Below are 18,090 nucleotides of genomic sequence, written 5' to 3'. Positions count from 1 at the left end.
TTTTTATCATTATTATTGTTATGATAAATTTTTTCTTAATTGAAAAAATTTTTAAATTAGAATAGAAGAAAAAATTTTAGACAACTGCCAAAGCTCGTTGTATAGATCCATTTCGGGAACTGCTAAATTCCTTCATCGGCAACGTTTAGGCGCCGCTGCTATAACCATTTAGCCACCACAGCGGTTTTTTGTTTGTCTTCATTAATCCTACTTCCATTCTGGTTCGTGCCAATTGATATTCACAACACTGCGACATCTGTTGCAGAATAGCTGTGAAAATTGGACTTGTTTGTTGGCAATGCTGCCATAGTGTCATATTTTATTGACACTTTTTTTTTCCCCGTGCTCTGGGATGTATTAACAATTTTTTTTTTTGTTGTTATATCGGCCTACTGATTTTAAGATCGCGGGTTCGAATCGAGCTCAAGGCCTAACAATAATTTTTTATCATTATTATTGTTATGATAAATTTTTTCTTAATTGAAAAAATTTTTAAATTAGAATAGAAGAAAGAAAAAAATTTAGACAACTGCCAAAGCTCGTTGTATAGATCCATTTCGGGAACTGCTAAATTCCTTCATCGGCAACGTTTAGGCGCCGCTGCTATAACCATTCAGCCACCACAGCGGTTTTTTGTTTGTCTTCATTAATCCTACTTCCATTCTGGTTCGTGCCAATTGATATTCACAACACTGCGACATCTGTTGCAGAATAGCTGTGAAAATTGGACTTGTTTGTTGGCAATGCTGCCATAGTGTCATATTTTATTGACACTTTTTTTTCCCCGTGCTCTGGGATGTATTAACAATTTTTTTTTTGTTGTTATATCGGCCTACTGATTTTAAGATCGCGAGTTCGAATCGAGCTCAAGGCCTAACAATAATTTTTTATCATTATTATTGTTATGATAAATTTTTTCTTAATTGAAAAAATTTTTAAATTAGAATAGAAGAAAGAAAAAATTTTAGACAACTGCCAAAGCTCGTTGTATAGATCCATTTCGGGAACTGCTAAATTCCTTCATCGGCAACGTTTAGGCGCCGCTGCTATAACCATTCAGCCACCACAGCGGTTTTTTTTTTGTCTTCATTAATCCTACTTCCATTCTGGTTCGTGCCAATTGATATTCACAACACTGCGACATCTGTTGCAGAATAGCTGTGAAAATTGGACTTGTTTGTTGGCAATGCTGCCATAGTGTCATATTTTATTGACACTTTTTTTTTCCCCGTGCTCTGGGATGTATTAACAATTTTTTTTTTTGTTGTTATATCGGCCTACTGATTTTAAGATCGCGGGTTCGAATCGAGCTCAAGGCCTAACAATAATTTTTAGCGGCGCCTAAACGTTGCCGATGAAGGAATTTAGCAGTTCCCGAAATGGATCTATACAACGAGCTTTGGCAGTTGTCTAAAATTTTTTCTTTCTTCTATTCTAATTTAAAAATTTTTTCAATTAAGAAAAAATTTATCATAACAATAATAATGATAAAAAATTATTGTTAGGCCTTGAGCTCGATTCGAACCCGCGATCTTAAAATCAGTAGGCCGATATAACAACAAAAAAAAAAAAATTGTTAATACATCCCAGAGCACGGGGGAAAAAAAAAAGTGTCAATAAAATATGACACTATGGCAGCATTGCCAACAAACAAGTCCAATTTTCACAGCTATTCTGCAACAGATGTCGCAGTGTTGTGAATATCAATTGGCACGAACCAGAATGGAAGTAGGATTAATGAAGACAAACAAAAAACCGCTGTGGTGGCTGAATGGTTATAGCAGCGGCGCCTAAACGTTGCCGATGAAGGAATTTAGCAGTTCCCGAAATGGATCTATACAACGAGCTTTGGCAGTTGTCTAAAATTTTTTCTTTCTTCTATTCTAATTTAAAAATTTTTTCAATTAAGAAAAAATTTATCATAACAATAATAATGATAAAAAATTATTGTTAGGCCTTGAGCTCGATTCGAACCCGCGATTTGGATAAACTCAACCAAACAGACATAGACGCCTCCATACTTACAAAATGCATCCGAGTATCCGCTAACCTACACATTCCATAAACACGTCCACACAAAAAATCGACAGTACCATGATGGTGAACTGAGCTCTATCAACTACGGGTTGGTACTCCTTTAAAAGGCACCCACCCAACGAATGCAAACCTCATTCGCTACAAAAAGCAAAACGCCAAATTTCGCAAAGCAGCAAAACAAGCAAAATTTTCATGCTTTCAACAATTCACCACATCCATAAACCCAAACACCCGAATTGACAAAATCTGGAAGCAAGTAAGGCTGTCCAGAAACAAAAACAATTACACTCAAATCGTCACAATACATAGCAACAACAACCTACTAACCGAAATCGGACTGAATACAGTGCGGATTGAAACTTCCGAAAGTCGCTTTCAGACCCAATCGGGGTTACACTGACGCTCTTCTACATATAGATATAGATTTCGAAAAAGCCTTTGACAGGATTAACCCTCACGTTATCTTGGAAAAACTACATATGTGGGGCATCGGACCTAAGATGTTAGCTAACATAATAAAATTTCTCCTCCACCATCGCGTTATAGTTAAAATTAACAACAGCTTATCCGAATCCAGACAACTGCAGAACGGAGTCCCACAGGGATCCCCTCTCTATAAGTCATTAGATCACTACATCTATGCCGACGACTTATACATCATGGCTACAAGGAATTCGAACGACGACAACAGCAGGTTACTCTCCTCAGTAATAAGCGATATACATAATTTGGGGTCAAAAAGCCGGCGCAAAAATTTTCCTCCAAAAATCCTCAATACTACATATATGGAGGAAAGACACTCCAAAATCTAATAAACAACAACACCCAAATCAACTATGTGGACAACTTAAAAACACTCGGCATAACATTCACAAAAAACTTCAAATGGAAAGTTCATATTTCAAACCTAAGGAAATCCATAACTACCGGAACCAACATAGTCCGTTACCTATCCGGAAAAGGCTATGCACATACAAATACTCTAACATACCTCATAAGAACTCTCATCCTGAGTAAAATCGTTTACGGATTATTTTTATACGGCAATGCACCGAAGTCAACCTCAAACATGTTAAAACCTGTATACCCCCAAGGAATTCGGAAAAGCCTATACGCATTTCCCACTACACCCATTGCTAACCTTCTAACAGAATCAGGACTGCCGGGTCTGGAAGAACGATATAATTCATCAATTTACAGACTTTTGCCAAAAACAATCTACAAACAAAACTCGGTCACGCTGATTTCACCAAGGCATGGCCAGTAAAAGGCATTCCAGGCTCCCTTCTGCCATTCATCGCATTATTAGCAATACGGTTCGAGACCTTTTGGACAGAGCCCAAAATCATGTTTAATTAACCTAGCCAAACTCACGAAACACAGTACATCCGTCGAAGCCTACCGCCAAGCATTCAACGAATTAATATCCACATATCGAAACCAAAACTACCAAATACTGTACACGGATGCATCAAAAAACGTACACAACTCGGCCTATGCTGTAGTGGATTCCCAAGGACGAACACTTGAATACAATATCTCCAACGATATAACTTCAATATTCTCTGCAGAACCGGCTGCTATACTCGAGGATATACGTATAAGCAAAGCAAAGCAGAAAAAAATTGTTATATGAACCGACAGCCTATCAGTACTACATATAAGCTATACAAAACCAGTTCAATGATTTGAGATTAGGAAACACAATTCGTCAACACACATCATGTTGGCATAACAGGAAATTAATGCGCTGACAAAGCTGCTAAGCTGGCTTGCATCTCACCAACAATATTTATTTCTTTAACTGAGAAAATTGATTTACAACGTTACACTCACCACCAGATAAAGACCGAACACTCACGAATAGCTTCCCTCTATCAACAAGCACGCTACAAATACATAAACCTTAACCTTATGCCACCAAGATATCCAACTAACATTGAAAAGCACAAAGTCATAATTTTGTCCCGTCTAGGGCTCGGGCACACTAATTACGCCCACTCACACCTATTAGACACAAATAGAAACAACCACTGCCTATATTGTCAGACTTCTACCACTTTTGTCATACATATTCTCGCAGAATGCACAGCCGTACATAGCACACGAATTAGAATATTTAGGACCGAAAACCCTATGACATTATTGCAAAACCCAACAATCGAAAACATCAATAATATTTACAAATACATAAAAGCAATTAATATAAAAATGTAGCTATACCATAACACCACGCCACATATGTACATACATATGTTCTTGCAATCGATACGTACATAAATATACTTTTTTTTTACATTTGACTACCTAGCCGATAGCCTCCGCAGCTAGTGGTAAATAAGCTTTAAATTTATAATTTTATTATAAGTTTAATTGATCAAATAATAAATAATCACAACGATATACTAAGTACTTTGCAAAGCAAATAAGAGAAAATAATTTACCAAAATCCAAATAAGATTTACTCGAAACAGTGCGACAAAGCGAAGTCAAGAACATGTACAGAGCAGAGATGGTATCACGACATAGCCCTGTGCCAAATTGCTAGCGATGAATAGCTAAGTGTAAACCACGCCATCATCCGTCGACACACATGGTAAAAAAAAGTAAGATTAAGAGCTGTAAGTAGTGTAATCTGTCAAATTCAATTCAAATTCGGATGCTCGGCAAACTTTTTAGGCTAATCTGAAACGATCCCGAACTATAAGTCCGAGCCATTCCGTAACCGTACTAGAAGTCGGTCGAACTCTAGTATAGATGCTTTCTGTCAAAAGATATTAGTTTGCTGTCCCTTGTCAGCTCAATGGCTCCAAATTTCTCTATTAATTCTTTTGTGCTAGTTATTGCATGTTCAAAACGTGCTGAATTTTTCCTTAGTAGCCCAGGAATTAGATTTTGTGAAAGTTAAACGTTGCAGTTAAAAAGTTGTATACATCACAACAGTAGTTGCTTTTATATCACAACAGTCGAAAGCCCTGGCAGCTAGTGCTCCTTTTTGTCTGTAGAATAGTAATTTTAATGCTATTCTTCATTTAATAAATAAATAAATAAATATCACAACAGTAGTTGCTTTTTTTGCAAGCGAACTTGAAAAAAACGCTTCAACTAAATAAACAGTTTCTTCATAGCGGTACCATACAGGTGGTTGAAGTTTATCAGCTAATTGGTCCTTTTTTTAGCTGCTTTGGCCTTTCTACTGCTGGCACAGTGCATTTTCGACACTTAACCAGAGAATTACAAAAAGAAAATACATGGAATGCGTGTGTATGCCATCTTTCCGCCACGCTGTTATATTGTTATTTTTGTTTTTCTGCACATTCGCATGTACATTTCATTCGCCCGTTCACAAACCGCTTAGCCAACTGAACTAGCTTACTTTGTGTTGTTGTTTTCTATGCAATTCGCCAATCTACCTAGCGTTTTATTTCCACTAGTTTGCAAAAAAAGCGGCTAGTAAGTAATACACTAACTTTACATGACTTTAGTGTTAATAACATAGTAAAAAACTTTAAATTACATAGTTATATATACGTAAACAGGGCTGTTTTTATTGCTTTTGGAATAGATCTTGGTCATTCGGGAGATTAAGATAATCCGATCGATGCCTTGTCCTGATTACAGAGCTGATATTATAGCTAAACATATATTACCTGTAGTCGCTTGTCTTTAAAAACTTTTCCCCGCAATACAGCTTGTTCCGCACTTATTCGTGTAGCATAAGATATTATTAGCTGGTTTATGTCTTTATCCATGTGGTGCTTGGTTATTTCTCCAAAATGCTAAAAATTGTAACAATATAATATTATTATTCTAGTATTACAACGTTTTACGTGCATATAACATATCTTCGCTCCTAAGGAAAACTACACTGTTAGCAATTCAAACCTATTTTTTTAAACTCGTCATCGGTTTAAAGAGCCATATGCAGCTCTAAAGGAACCCTAAAACTTCATACGAAACAATTTCGTTTTTCAAAATTTTATTTGCAGTACGCGGCTCTAAAGAAAATTCTACTACTATCTTCTAAAGATTTTTAGAAACAAATTACCCGCCCCCAGTCCTTGGAACTCGATAACTTATATTAATTTAGGGCCTAATTGTTAAAAGGTTTGGATATAAGCTTTGTCCTGCTTGTGATTATGCTATGTAGATTATGTTCATGGGTCATAAGAAACCAAAAAGACTGGGCAGATAGCTATTTATTTCAAAAACTAGCTCGTTTATTTAAGGGTTAGGTCCCGTTGCCATTATCGCGCAGTCCTCGGCATAGGAAATGTTAGTAACTTCTTCTGGTGGGGAAATAAGTTTTGATTTTGAAAAATTTTCGTTTGTCCACCTTTTGTTAAAAAGTTATTAAAAAAAAAAATCGTGTGTGAAATTGGCACCACCATTTGCGAGTAATTAAAAAAACCGAATGTCATTCGTTTTTCCATGTTTGTCTAGGGAAAAAATTCGTTTGTCCAACTTTTGTTATAACAAAAATTTTTTAGTTTTTTTTTTTTTTTTGAAAAAACTCCTTCGCTTTAGGCCCGGTTTTGCAGTAGTTGGTTAAGCTAAGCTTAAACTAAGTTTGCTCAGACTCTAGTCAAATTTAAACTCCAGTTAAACTACGGAGCAGTTTTTCAGTCACAGTTTAAGGCCGCCTTTGGGGTATGCTTTTACGTGCGGCAATATTGGTTTTTTTATTATCTAGATAATTTGTAGATACGGCAACAGCTGGATTTTGTTTACCCAACAAACATGGAAAAAAATTCTCCAGCGAAATTATATATATAGTTCCGGAAGTGATATCCAACATCATTATTTAATTATTCTTAAACCATATAATACTTGAGTTGATATCAAACTTCATTCTCTAATAACCTTTGAGAAATTTTGTAAAATTTAAAGTTTTCGAGTTGATATCCTACGTCATTAATATTTTTCAATTAATATCCTAATTTCGAGAGATTTTGAGAAATGTACAGTTCTCAAATGAATATTCAACAAGTTTCTCCAGTTGATATCCTACATTGGATATCGAGTTGAGGTGAAGTTGAAAAAAATCTCCAAGGTGGTACCACCAAAGCAAATAGCTATTTATTGTGAGAAATGAACACCTAATTGATAGTAGTAATGAGGCGTAAGTAATCAAAAATAAATTATATGGGTGGCCGTGGGATTGCCTCTCGGCAGTGTTTTCCAAGCACTCCATTTGTATTTCTCCCACGAAAAGCTCTCAGTGAAAACTCATCTGCCTTGCAGATGCCGTTCGGCGTCGGCATAAAACAAGTAGGTCCCGTCCGGCCAATTTGTAGGAAAAATTAAACGGAACATGACGAAAGAGAAGCTCTGCCTAAAATCCCTTCGGAGGTTAGCGCGTCACATTTATTTATTGTTTAAATTATATATATTTCATTTTATTTTCCTAAAAAACTGTAGTATGGAATCTTACATTTGAGTCCAGTTAATGAACCACAAGTTGTTAATTAAATTTGTTCAACTTAAGTAATATAATTTTTTGATTTATAAAAAATTCCCTCTTTAGCTGAGTACGCTATGATTCTCGACTTGAGCCACTGTTTCGAAACAAATCTTGAGATTTTAGAAGTAAGCCTAGTTATCAACATGAGCTCTAATGGTACTAAAGCCCAAATGCTTGTTGGATATATTCGACGCCATTTCGAATGAACGGAAATCACCGATATGTTAACTAGAGTTTAACCCAGCCAGATCGACCGCTTAAACTTCAGTTAAAGTAGACTGAAAAACTGCAGAATAAGTTTAAGCGTAGTTTAACTGAAAAACTGAGTTGAACTTGTACTGAAAAACCGGGCCTTATTGTGCTAAAACGTATGTCCACGGATTGCTCATCGTTTGTCCATGTTTGTCTGGCAAATATTTCCGTTTGTCCACCTTTTGTTAAAAATTTATTTAAAAAAAAAAAACAAAATCGTGTGTGAAGTTGACACCTCCATTTGCGAGTAATTAAACAAACCGAATGTCATTCGTTTGTCCATGTTTGTCCAAGAAAATTTTTCGTTTGTCCACCTTTTGTTAAAAAGTTATAACAAAAATATTTTTTTTGTCCATGTTGGTCTGGCAAACATTTTCGTTTGTCCACATTTTGTTAAAAAGTTGTTTCAAAAAAAAAAAAAAAAACAAAAAAATCGTATGTGAAGTTGGAACCTCCATTTGCAAGTAATTAAAAAAAAACCAAATGTCATTCGTTTGTCCATGTCTGTCTAGGAAAAATATTCCTTTGTCCACCTTTTGTTAAAAAATTATAACAAAAAAAGTATTTTTTCGAAAAACCCCAAAAAAATATTTTTTTGCTTTATTGTGCAAAATCGTATGTCCGTCGTCTTCCTATCGTTTGTCCATGTTTATCCAGAAAAGATTTTCGTGTGTCCGCCTTTTTTTAAAAAGTTATAATAAAAACATGTTTTTTTTCTTCGAAAAAACTCCAACAATTTTGTTTTCGCTTTATTGTGCTAAATCGTATGTACGTCGTCTTCCCATTGTTTGTCCATGTTGTGCCCCTTTTGTTAAAGAGTTTTAACAAAAACATTTTTTTTTTTTCGAGAAACCCCAAAATTTGTTTTTCGCTTTATTGTGCAAAATCGTATGTCCGTCGTCTGCCCATCATTTGCCCATGTTTGTCCAGGAAAAATTTCGTTTGACCACCTTTTGTTAAAAAGTTGTAACAAAAATATTCTTTTCCTCTTTATTGTGCAAAATCGTATGTCCGTCGTTTCCCACCGTTTATCGCTTGCCCAGGAAAAAATTTCGTTTGTCCACATTTGTTAAATGGTCATAACAAAAATATTTGTTTAAGTGGCTTGCGCTCACTTAAATATGAAACGGGTCCGTGACTTGCGTTCACCTAACCGCCCCACCTGTGACTTGCGATCACTTTCTCGTTCCTCCGGCGCACAGTGTTTCGTGTAGAACAAGCTAGCTGGACAAAATTATTTTATGAGATTTTCCGTTTCATATGCAGTCATTTATTACAACTACGTAATTTTTTTCAGCCATATGTTCTTTTTTTTATTTTTTTCCAAAATTTTACTTCATATGCATACATCTGCTTATTTCATATACAGTACATAAGTGACGTAGATCCAAAAATATTTAAAGGACTTAAGAATATTACTTTATTGTACTTAAATTGAATGGACTACAAATCGCAATACTCTAAAAAATTCTAAAAATTCGGAAAAAAAATTAAAATTTTTTATGAAAATTTTTCGAATTTTTCAAAAATTTTTTAAATATAATTTAGTTTTTGTTATAGATCGTGACAAATTTTCTTATGGGAAATTAGTTAAAATAAATTTGCGAAAGCGAAAATTGTAAGAATTGTCCAAAAAGGGGTGTCTACTTATTTATGTGAGTGACTGTACATATGTACATACATATTTTGTATTTATTTGAGTATTTATCCTGGCACTACAATTTTTACAAAATTATTTTATTGTACCAGTCAGTAATGTAAAAGTGAATTACAATAATAATAATAACAATGTAAATAATTAAATTAATTATGTGAAAATTACTTATTGCAAAAACCTAAAAGTAAAGTATCATACAAAGTAGAAAAGACAATAGATTTAAATTAAATAAAACCTGATCCAACAAAAAGTTATAGGGTAGGTTATCTTTTATAATTATGTTATTATTCGCTATCATCACTTTCATTCGATGAGTCACTTGTGGAATAGTCATGAGCATCAGCAACACTACTGTGAAAGCTTGAAACAACTGGGGTATTTATTGACTCCTCAACATTATCGCGGGACAGTAAATTTAATACTTCTGAAGTCAGACTTTTAAATTTTTTCTTAGGAATCTCCCTAAAACTGTTAACTAAAGGATCCGATGTTATAAGCAACATATTCACAAGATCTCTATTCGTGGCTTCACGCGACTGCTTTTGTGTGTTATCATCCCTGAATCGTCTCAAATCTTTATTACGGGCTCCCTGTGCTTCCTCAGAAAGTTGACCAATATGTAAAATTGCTGATTTTATAAAGTCAGTATTATGCACTAAGATTTTATGAACTGTAACAGGCATATTAAACCATGGAGATCTATGTATAGTTTTTTAGTCTCGACCGAAAATTTTTTAAATCTTTGGATATTTATATTGTACCCAGATGCTAATTCGCGAAGGAGAGTGTCGAATCTTTTGATGAGCGTTATATCCAATCCCGTAATCTCAGCACTAGCCTCAGAATTTTCGAAAAACCTACGAGCAGTGTTGGCGTCATTGGTATTGCCGAAACCTGGTTTTGGTTTATCTACTATCAATCCAAGTACACTTTTAAATTTATTCTGGATTTCGTTGAAACGTAGCTTTACACTCTCTTTATCTGCCTCATTCCTAAGCTGGCATTTTTTTACTTCGACGCGATAACTTATGTGAAGCAAGCATTCAAAACATCTTATCCATGCATGGAGAGTAGACAAACCAAAACCAAGATTATCTCGGTTAGGCCTAAAGTCCCGTAACTCATTATTCATATCTTTTGGAGTGGCACCACAAATATAACACTTTTGTGCGGAAGAAGTTTCAGTCAAAGCATTGCAAACTTTTCCCTCAATCATTGTTAGAAGCATACTGTGATTTACGGAAACTTCGTATTCTTCGAGCATGTACTTTGTTGGCAACAACGCATTTATCTCCTCTAAAACTTTGTTCGTTTCAAAAACAATAAAATCTTTCGTTTCTTTAGAAAAAATAAATTTAATTGGACGACAATACATGGTAGAAAAAGGTCGAGGATTCTGCCAAAGAATGTTACCTTTTTCATCCTGTAATTGGAAAGGAACGAAAGAAAATATAAACAAAAACTTATCAGTGTTAGAACTGCATGTAAACTTTTGCTTATATGTGCTATGGCCAGAGCTACCATCGCAACCGCCACTTGCTGATTAAAGTATACGTCAAGTTTGTAGGTAATAAACTAACAAAAACTTCTCGATTTGCTAAAACTAAACGCTTAACAGTTTTATCTAATACGGACTGGACTTTAATTTCCGCACGTGTTTCACCCACATCAATTTTATTTGGATAGCATTCTGCCTTAGCTTTTCTTAGACTATAAAATGATGGATAAATCTTATGGCCTGCCTTGTTGCTCCACTTCCGAGTCGTTTTGTACCCATGAGTCGTATGCTAAAGCTTCTACATTGCTCAAGCATCTTGCATCTGGCTCACATGTCATCTTGCCGGATATTTGAGTTGTTTCCTGTGATTTTTTTTATAATGTTAGCAACATTTCTGTTGCCGGACATACGCGTTGATACTTCTGCCGCATAAAGTAACTCACCAGGACTTCTAGATTGCAAGAGGTCATCCACTCGACGCCGTTTGGTTTTTTCACTGCAGCTAACAAAGTCCTTCTTTCGTCTTCCGGGGCCGGGGTTACCTGAAGAAGTGGTTGGTTGGTCTGATGGCAACTTTCAATCCACCGTTATTGTAAATGTAAAGTCTGGACCCGAAAGCCACTCCGAGTTTTTATTCAAAAATCGCTCCTTATGTCTTCCAGAAGTGTCCCAATTTTGATCCAGCTTCGACGAATATGCCGATATTTGTAAGCTTAAACTTTTTATCGAATACTCGACTGCTTCGCTTAAATCGTACTTAAGTACAACAAAACTCAATAATTCTTTATATCTAGTTTCCTTCGAATGTTGAACCCAAATGTCAAAAAACTCCGTTCTTGGTACGGTTATAACTAAACTGCTTTGTGTTGTTGATTTTCCGACAGGGTGAATAGTTGATGATTGTTGTGCTGCATCTCAAGTGTAGTTGATCGTTCTGATTTGTTATCAGTTGTGCAGTATTTATTTTACATTCAGGTATTGGCGTAGATGCTACCAAATGGGGTTGTTTTGTGTAGCGTTCCTGTGTGGTTAGACCTACATTAGGATTGCTTTGTATGTACCTGTTTTTATGCCTTGGTGACTGGTGCGGTAGGTTGTGGCAGGTTGAAGTCAGTGATCTTCGCCTTTTTGCTTTTGGTGTGCTCTTGTTGACCTTGCGCATTTATTTTTATGTATTTTATGGCTACGTGTTTGTTCCCTGTACCTGGGAATTGGTTTTGCGGTTTGTAGATCAGCTTTAAAGTTTCAAATATCTCGTCGGAGCTGGTACGTACATACATCCTATTTTATATGTAGAGATAACTAAATCTACAAAAAAAAAATTAAAAATAGATGTGCAAAGAATTCGCAATGGTTTTTTTCTTTCGACTATTAGAGAATACTTGCGACTATAACATATGTAAAATTTAGCCCGGATGTCCGCGGATGTATGTAACTTTTTTGTCCCTAAAGTTAAAAATATAGAGAAAAAATACCTTTTCTTCTTAATAGCGGAATGTTAAATATATTGAAAATACTCTAATTGCGAAAGAATTACTATTAAAAATTTTTGCTTACCTTCCAGCTTAGAATCCATCAAAAAAATTATATAAAAGTGTTCACTTAAAAGAAATATTAAGCTTAATATTCAACAAGAATTTTGCAAATTAATCAATGCATTTTACGGCCACTCCTGCCTTCTTACTTCTATTACTCAATATATATGAGCAAAAATATCAAAAAAAAAAGCAAAAATCCCGTTATTTTGTTTGTTTTCTTTTATTTCTCATTACACTTTTCTTGGAATAAGAACTTTGTTTTTGTCCAGCTGGCTTGTTCTACACGAAACACTGTGCGGCGCCTTGCGTTCACCTCACTAGTTGTATGACTTGCTCTCATGCAACCTTGGCTGTAGAGTAGACTGGAGTTACCATTCAATGCTTCCAGTCAACATTGTTGGAGTTGCCTTCCATCAATAGCATATCCTATAAATACGAGTGCGATGCATCGTCTCGCTCTCTTTCACTTGTGCTATCATCCTGCATCGACCAAGCTACCGGATCCGTTTAAATGTACAAATCATCCACCGTTTTCATCAGGTCACCAAATACGGATCAATCATCTTCATCATTACCTCCACCACATCAAACAAAGGAAGTATTTATCCTCAAACCGTATTTTTCCTTATAAAACAACCCGAAGTAGTACTTGCGCTGCATTAATCCCCCAACTCCACCTAAGCCTTGCGCGGTCGCAAGAAGGATCGAATCACAGTTACATTTTCCGACTTACATTTTCCGACTTAATTAATCAATTTTCATTTAACAAAATTTTCGTTCCATTGTTGAAACACTTATCATTCGAATTACCATACTTTACTTCACAGAAACTTTAAATTGTTAGATTTAAGTGTTTAAATTCATTAAATGAATTATTCTTGAAATACGCATTTACGTCATTGCATTTAACAATATTTTGTTTTTTTCGAAAAAACCCCCAAATTTTTTTTTCGCTCTATTGTGCAAAATCGTATGTCCGTCGTTTTCCCACCGTTTGTCGATGTTTGTCCAGGAAAAATTTTCGTTTGTCCACCTTGAAAAACGCTAATAGTTTTTAGCAAAACACTTTATCACAATTCACAAATGAAACTTGTGAAGATTATGAGGAGCCAAAATTCTAACAAGAAATCAGTGCATTAATTGCCTGTCTTCCGCACAAATAAAAACGCCGGTTGCCGATTACTCAGAAACTATTTAGTCGCCACTACTTCGTATGCGCATTTCTCTGCGCTCCCTTTCAGCATGCATCAATTACTATAAAGGCCATCTTGCTCACAGCAATCCAACAATCTATTTGCCAGCACATTCGTGGAACTAAATTCCTAATGGAAGGCTCCTCTCCAAAAACTCTGTTTACAGACAGTCTTTCGCTGTGAAAACGAGGGCAGTGAAACATTACATGTTCTGCGCTTTCCAATTCGGAGGGGCAGCTTGGACAGAAAGGATCCTCCTCTATCCCACGCTTTTGTAGATATTCCTTAAAGCCGCCGTGCCCGCTCAATATCTGTGTAAGGTGGTAATTTAGTTCGCCGTGTTTTCGCTCGAACCATTCCGCTATATTCCGGACTAGCATGAAGGTCCAGCGCCCTTTTCTCGAATCCACCGTTCTTGCCACCTAACTATTGTTCGTGACCTTGCGCTTTTCTTAGCATGTTCAGATGGTCGGCTGATTCCAATGTCCTACAGATCTGCCATTTCACCTGAGAGTAGATCTACTGGGATTTTCCTGGATAAAACATGGATCGCGTCGTCGGACACCGTCCGATAAGCACATACTATTCGTAAAGCAGTAAAGCGGTAGGGTGCTAGTATATCTTTTTGGTGGGCCATTTTAGATCCGTGCCATACTGGTGCTACATACAATATTATGGAGCTGGTTACGTTGAATAATAGCTGATGGGTAGCTTCGCTTCGGCAGCCGATGTTGGGCATTATTCGCGTTAGGGCTCCACAAACTCTAGAAACTTTCTCCCCCACCGCCCTGAAGTGCTCCCTAAAAGTTAGTTTTGAGTCAATAATTACTCCTAGATATTTCAAGGAGGGCTTTGAATTTATTTGATATTCTCCTATAGTTAGGACCAACTCATTCACAGTCCGCTTTGAGCTCACCAGAACCACTTCTGTCTTATTGCTAGCCATCTCCAGCCCCAGTTCGCGGTGTTAAAAGCATTACTAATATCCAAAGTTATCAGTGCACAGAGCTTCCTTTTACTTTGGCCTCCGGTTATGGCTCCGCGGGCTATGTTGACAACTGTTTGTATTGCATCTATCGCGGATATCGATTTTCGAAATCCAAACTGACTATTTGACAAGCCACCTGGGCTTTAAAGGATCTGCTGCAGACGCCCACTAATAATACGTTCGAGAATCTTTCCTATTGAATCCAACATACAAAGTGGCCTGTATGAAGATGGCTAGTGGGGCATCTTACCAGGTTCCAGCAATAGAACCAGTCTTTGAAAAACTTTCTACGATTCTTCTCATTAATATTGGGCATGTAGGCTGCTCTGATTTTCGCCCTTTAATTTTCGCCATCACCGTTCTGTAAGCCAATCCCCAAGGATCAAGATCAGCACTATCCATCAGTTCCTTGAAGCAGGCTCTCTTGCTCTTCCTTATAGTATTTTTAAGTGTCGTCCTTTGGGCTATGTAGGTATTGTGTAGCTCATCATATCGTGGCGACGAGCGCGCCATCTGTGCCCTTCGCCGTGCCTTGTGGCATTTTCTACGCTCCTCCGCTATTTCCTCGTTCCACCAATATACCGGAGTCCGATTTACTTTTGCGCGACTTCTGGGCATGGCAACATAACACGCCATACCTAATGACTTAGATAAACCATCCAAAGCAGTGGGCCCAGACGGCATAGCCATGGCGATGCTTAAAAACCTAGGGAAAGAGGGTTTCAAATATTTAGCGCATGTCTTCAACCTGTCTCTCTCCACCTTTGCCATACCCGAGAAATGGAAAATGGCCAAGGTGGTCCCGCTACTAAAGCCTGGGAAACCAGCTAACGTAGGTGAGTCATATCGTCCGATATCTCTCCTATCGCCAGTGGCAAATACGCTTGAAGCCATTTTGCTCCCTTATTTCCAAGCACATTTGCAGCTAGCCCCTCATCAGCATGGCTTCAGAAAACTCTATAGCACTACCTCCGCGCTAAATGTCATTAGCACCCAGATAAATTGCGGTTTGAATCAATACCCCCACCATAGAACAGTACTCGTAGCGCTAGACCTATCAAAAGCCTTTGATACGGTCAACCATGGCTCACTACTGCGAGACCTGGAAGGGTCTACCCTTCCCCCATGTCTTAAAAGGTGGACCGCAAATTATCTGGGTGGTCGGCAGGCATCGGTGCAATTCAGAAACGAAACATCAAAACCAAGGAGAATTAAACAAGGGGTGCCACAGGGTGGTGTCCTATCCCCACTTTTGTTTAATTTCTACATATCTAAGCTACCTTCACCACCGGAAGGAGTCACAATCGTTTCCTACGCCGATGACTGCACAATAATGGCCACAGGCCCAGGCCCAGAGATCGATGAGCTATGCAATAAAATAAACGGCTAGCTCCCTGATATCTCCAGTTTTTTCGCCTCGCGAAACCTGGCATTGTCACCGACTAAATCTTCCGTGACCTTATTTACAACATGGAAGCCCCAAATGTCGACCATATTGAACATCCACGTCGATGGCACTACGCTACCGACTGTCCTAAACCCCAAAATCTTGGGTGTGACGTTTGATCAGGATCTGTATTTTGGTGCGCACGCAACCGCAATTGTTCCGAGAATTCAGAGCCGTAATAAAATCCTCAAATCCCTTGCTGGCAGTACCTGGGGAAAAGATAAAGAAACGCTCATGACCACATACAAAGCAATTATCCAGCCGATTACGTGCTACGCTTCACCCATATGGTCGCCAAGCCTAAAAACTACCCACTGGAAGAAACTACAGGCCTGCCAAAATACTGCTCTCAGAATCGCCACGGGCTGTCTTCTTATGTACCATCTGCATAATGAGGCGAGAATACTCCCCATCAGGGAGAGAAATGAGATGCTGACCAAACAGAGTCTGTTGAATACCCAGAAACCTGGGCATCCCAACAGACATCTGATTGACGAACCAGCACCGCCTAGGGGCCTAAGGAGTCATCTCCGTAAGCATTTTGAGGAAATACGGCACCTTAGAACCCAGCCGTACGAAGCGAAAAAACACAAGCAGGTCCTTGGTGAACTCCATAGACAGGCGTCGGACCTTTATGTCGGGAATTGCCCGGTGAATCCAGTACTTGAAGAAAAATATCCAGAACTCGCGGAAGAGGAACGCATACTCCCCAGGGAAACGCGTGTCACTCTTGCTCAACTTCGTTCTGGATAATGTAACAGGTTAAACTCTTACCTATCCAGAATCAACCCCGACATACAAAATGTATGCCCCGCTTGCAATGTGTCCCCAAATGACACCAACCATCTCTTTAATTGTAATGTGGAACCAACGCCTCTAACACCCCTTTCCTTATAGTCCACCCCTGTTGAAACGGCAAGTTTCCTTGGACTCCCGTTAGAGGATATTGATGACAATTTGTGATCGGTCGCGGCTATTAGGTGGGGCGAGCATTGCTACAGCAACAACAACTTAGATAATTGAACCGAAAGATCTTCCGCATGTGTCCTTCGTATTACGGCATCGTTCCATACAACATCAAATACTTCTGATTCAAAAAGGTGTTGTTTCCATCTTCTTTGCAGCTGGTTGGAGGCGTTCCTTGGTGCAGTTTCCACTAGCTCTAGGCTAATAGCTTTGTGATCGCTGTGTGTGTAGACGTTACTGATGGACCATTTCGCTACTAGCAAACGTGAGAACTATAGTGGAGCGTCTATTGCCAGTGTCGAATGTATATTTCCCTGCCTCATTTAGAAGTTCTAACCTCAGGGGTGTAAGGATTTCGAGAAGAACTCTACCTCTATCGGTAGTTCTACTACTACCCCATACAGTTGAGCATGCATTGAAGTCTCCACATATTATAAGCGGGTGTTTACCCTGTGTTTCTACGGTCATCCCAGGAATTATGTTTTAGGTTTCGTATTTCATTTAATTTTTAGTTTTAGAATTCATCTCCGTCAACACACCTTTCGTTAATTAATTTTGTTTCGCTTTATTGTGCTAAATCGTATGTCCGTCGTCTTCGCATTGTTTGTCCATGTTGTCCACCTTTTGTTACAAAGTTATAAGAAAAATATTTTGTTTTCGAAAAGAACCCAAAATTTTTTTTTCGCTCAGTTTGTCCATCGTTTGTCCATATATTTGTCCACGAAAAATTTCCTATTGTCTACCTTTTGTTAACAAGTTATAACAAAATTATTTTTTTTTTTACCTACAAAATTGCTGCTCATGAAATTATGTGTGAATTCAGTTGCGGCATTTAGTCTTTTTTATGTGGAAATATATGACAAACATTTGCTAACATAACGGGTTATAAAATTCGGGTTGCTCTTCTAACTCTCGAAGATCATTTTTCCGGGAAACTTCAAATTGCATGCGTGCTGGTTTTTTGTACTAACTGTACATATGTTAAAACAAGTAAGGAAGGCTAAGTTCGGACGGACCCGAACATTATATGCCAGCTGTGATCTACATATT

The 18,090-nt window shown here is 37.6% G+C and overlaps 1 protein-coding gene across 3 annotated transcripts in view; it reads right to left on the bottom strand.

Moving 5' to 3' along the window:
• swm (Zinc finger protein swm) overlaps positions 1–18,090 on the bottom strand; it is a 192,681-nt gene that overhangs the window by 123,666 nt on the left and 50,925 nt on the right. For all 3 annotated transcript variants that reach the window (XM_067765997.1, XM_067765996.1, XM_067765995.1), the window contains exon 5: positions 5,688–5,816. In XM_067765997.1, the coding sequence (XP_067622098.1) occupies positions 5,688–5,816 (129 nt within the window). The remainder of the gene's footprint in view (positions 1–5,687; positions 5,817–18,090) is intronic.

This window comes from Eurosta solidaginis, chromosome 2 (genome assembly GCF_040869045.1).
Source record: "Eurosta solidaginis isolate ZX-2024a chromosome 2, ASM4086904v1, whole genome shotgun sequence".
Lineage (NCBI taxonomy): Eukaryota > Metazoa > Arthropoda > Insecta > Diptera > Tephritidae > Eurosta > Eurosta solidaginis.
Note: the sequence above shows the minus strand (reverse complement) of the source record. Positions and strands in the feature narration are given on the sequence as shown.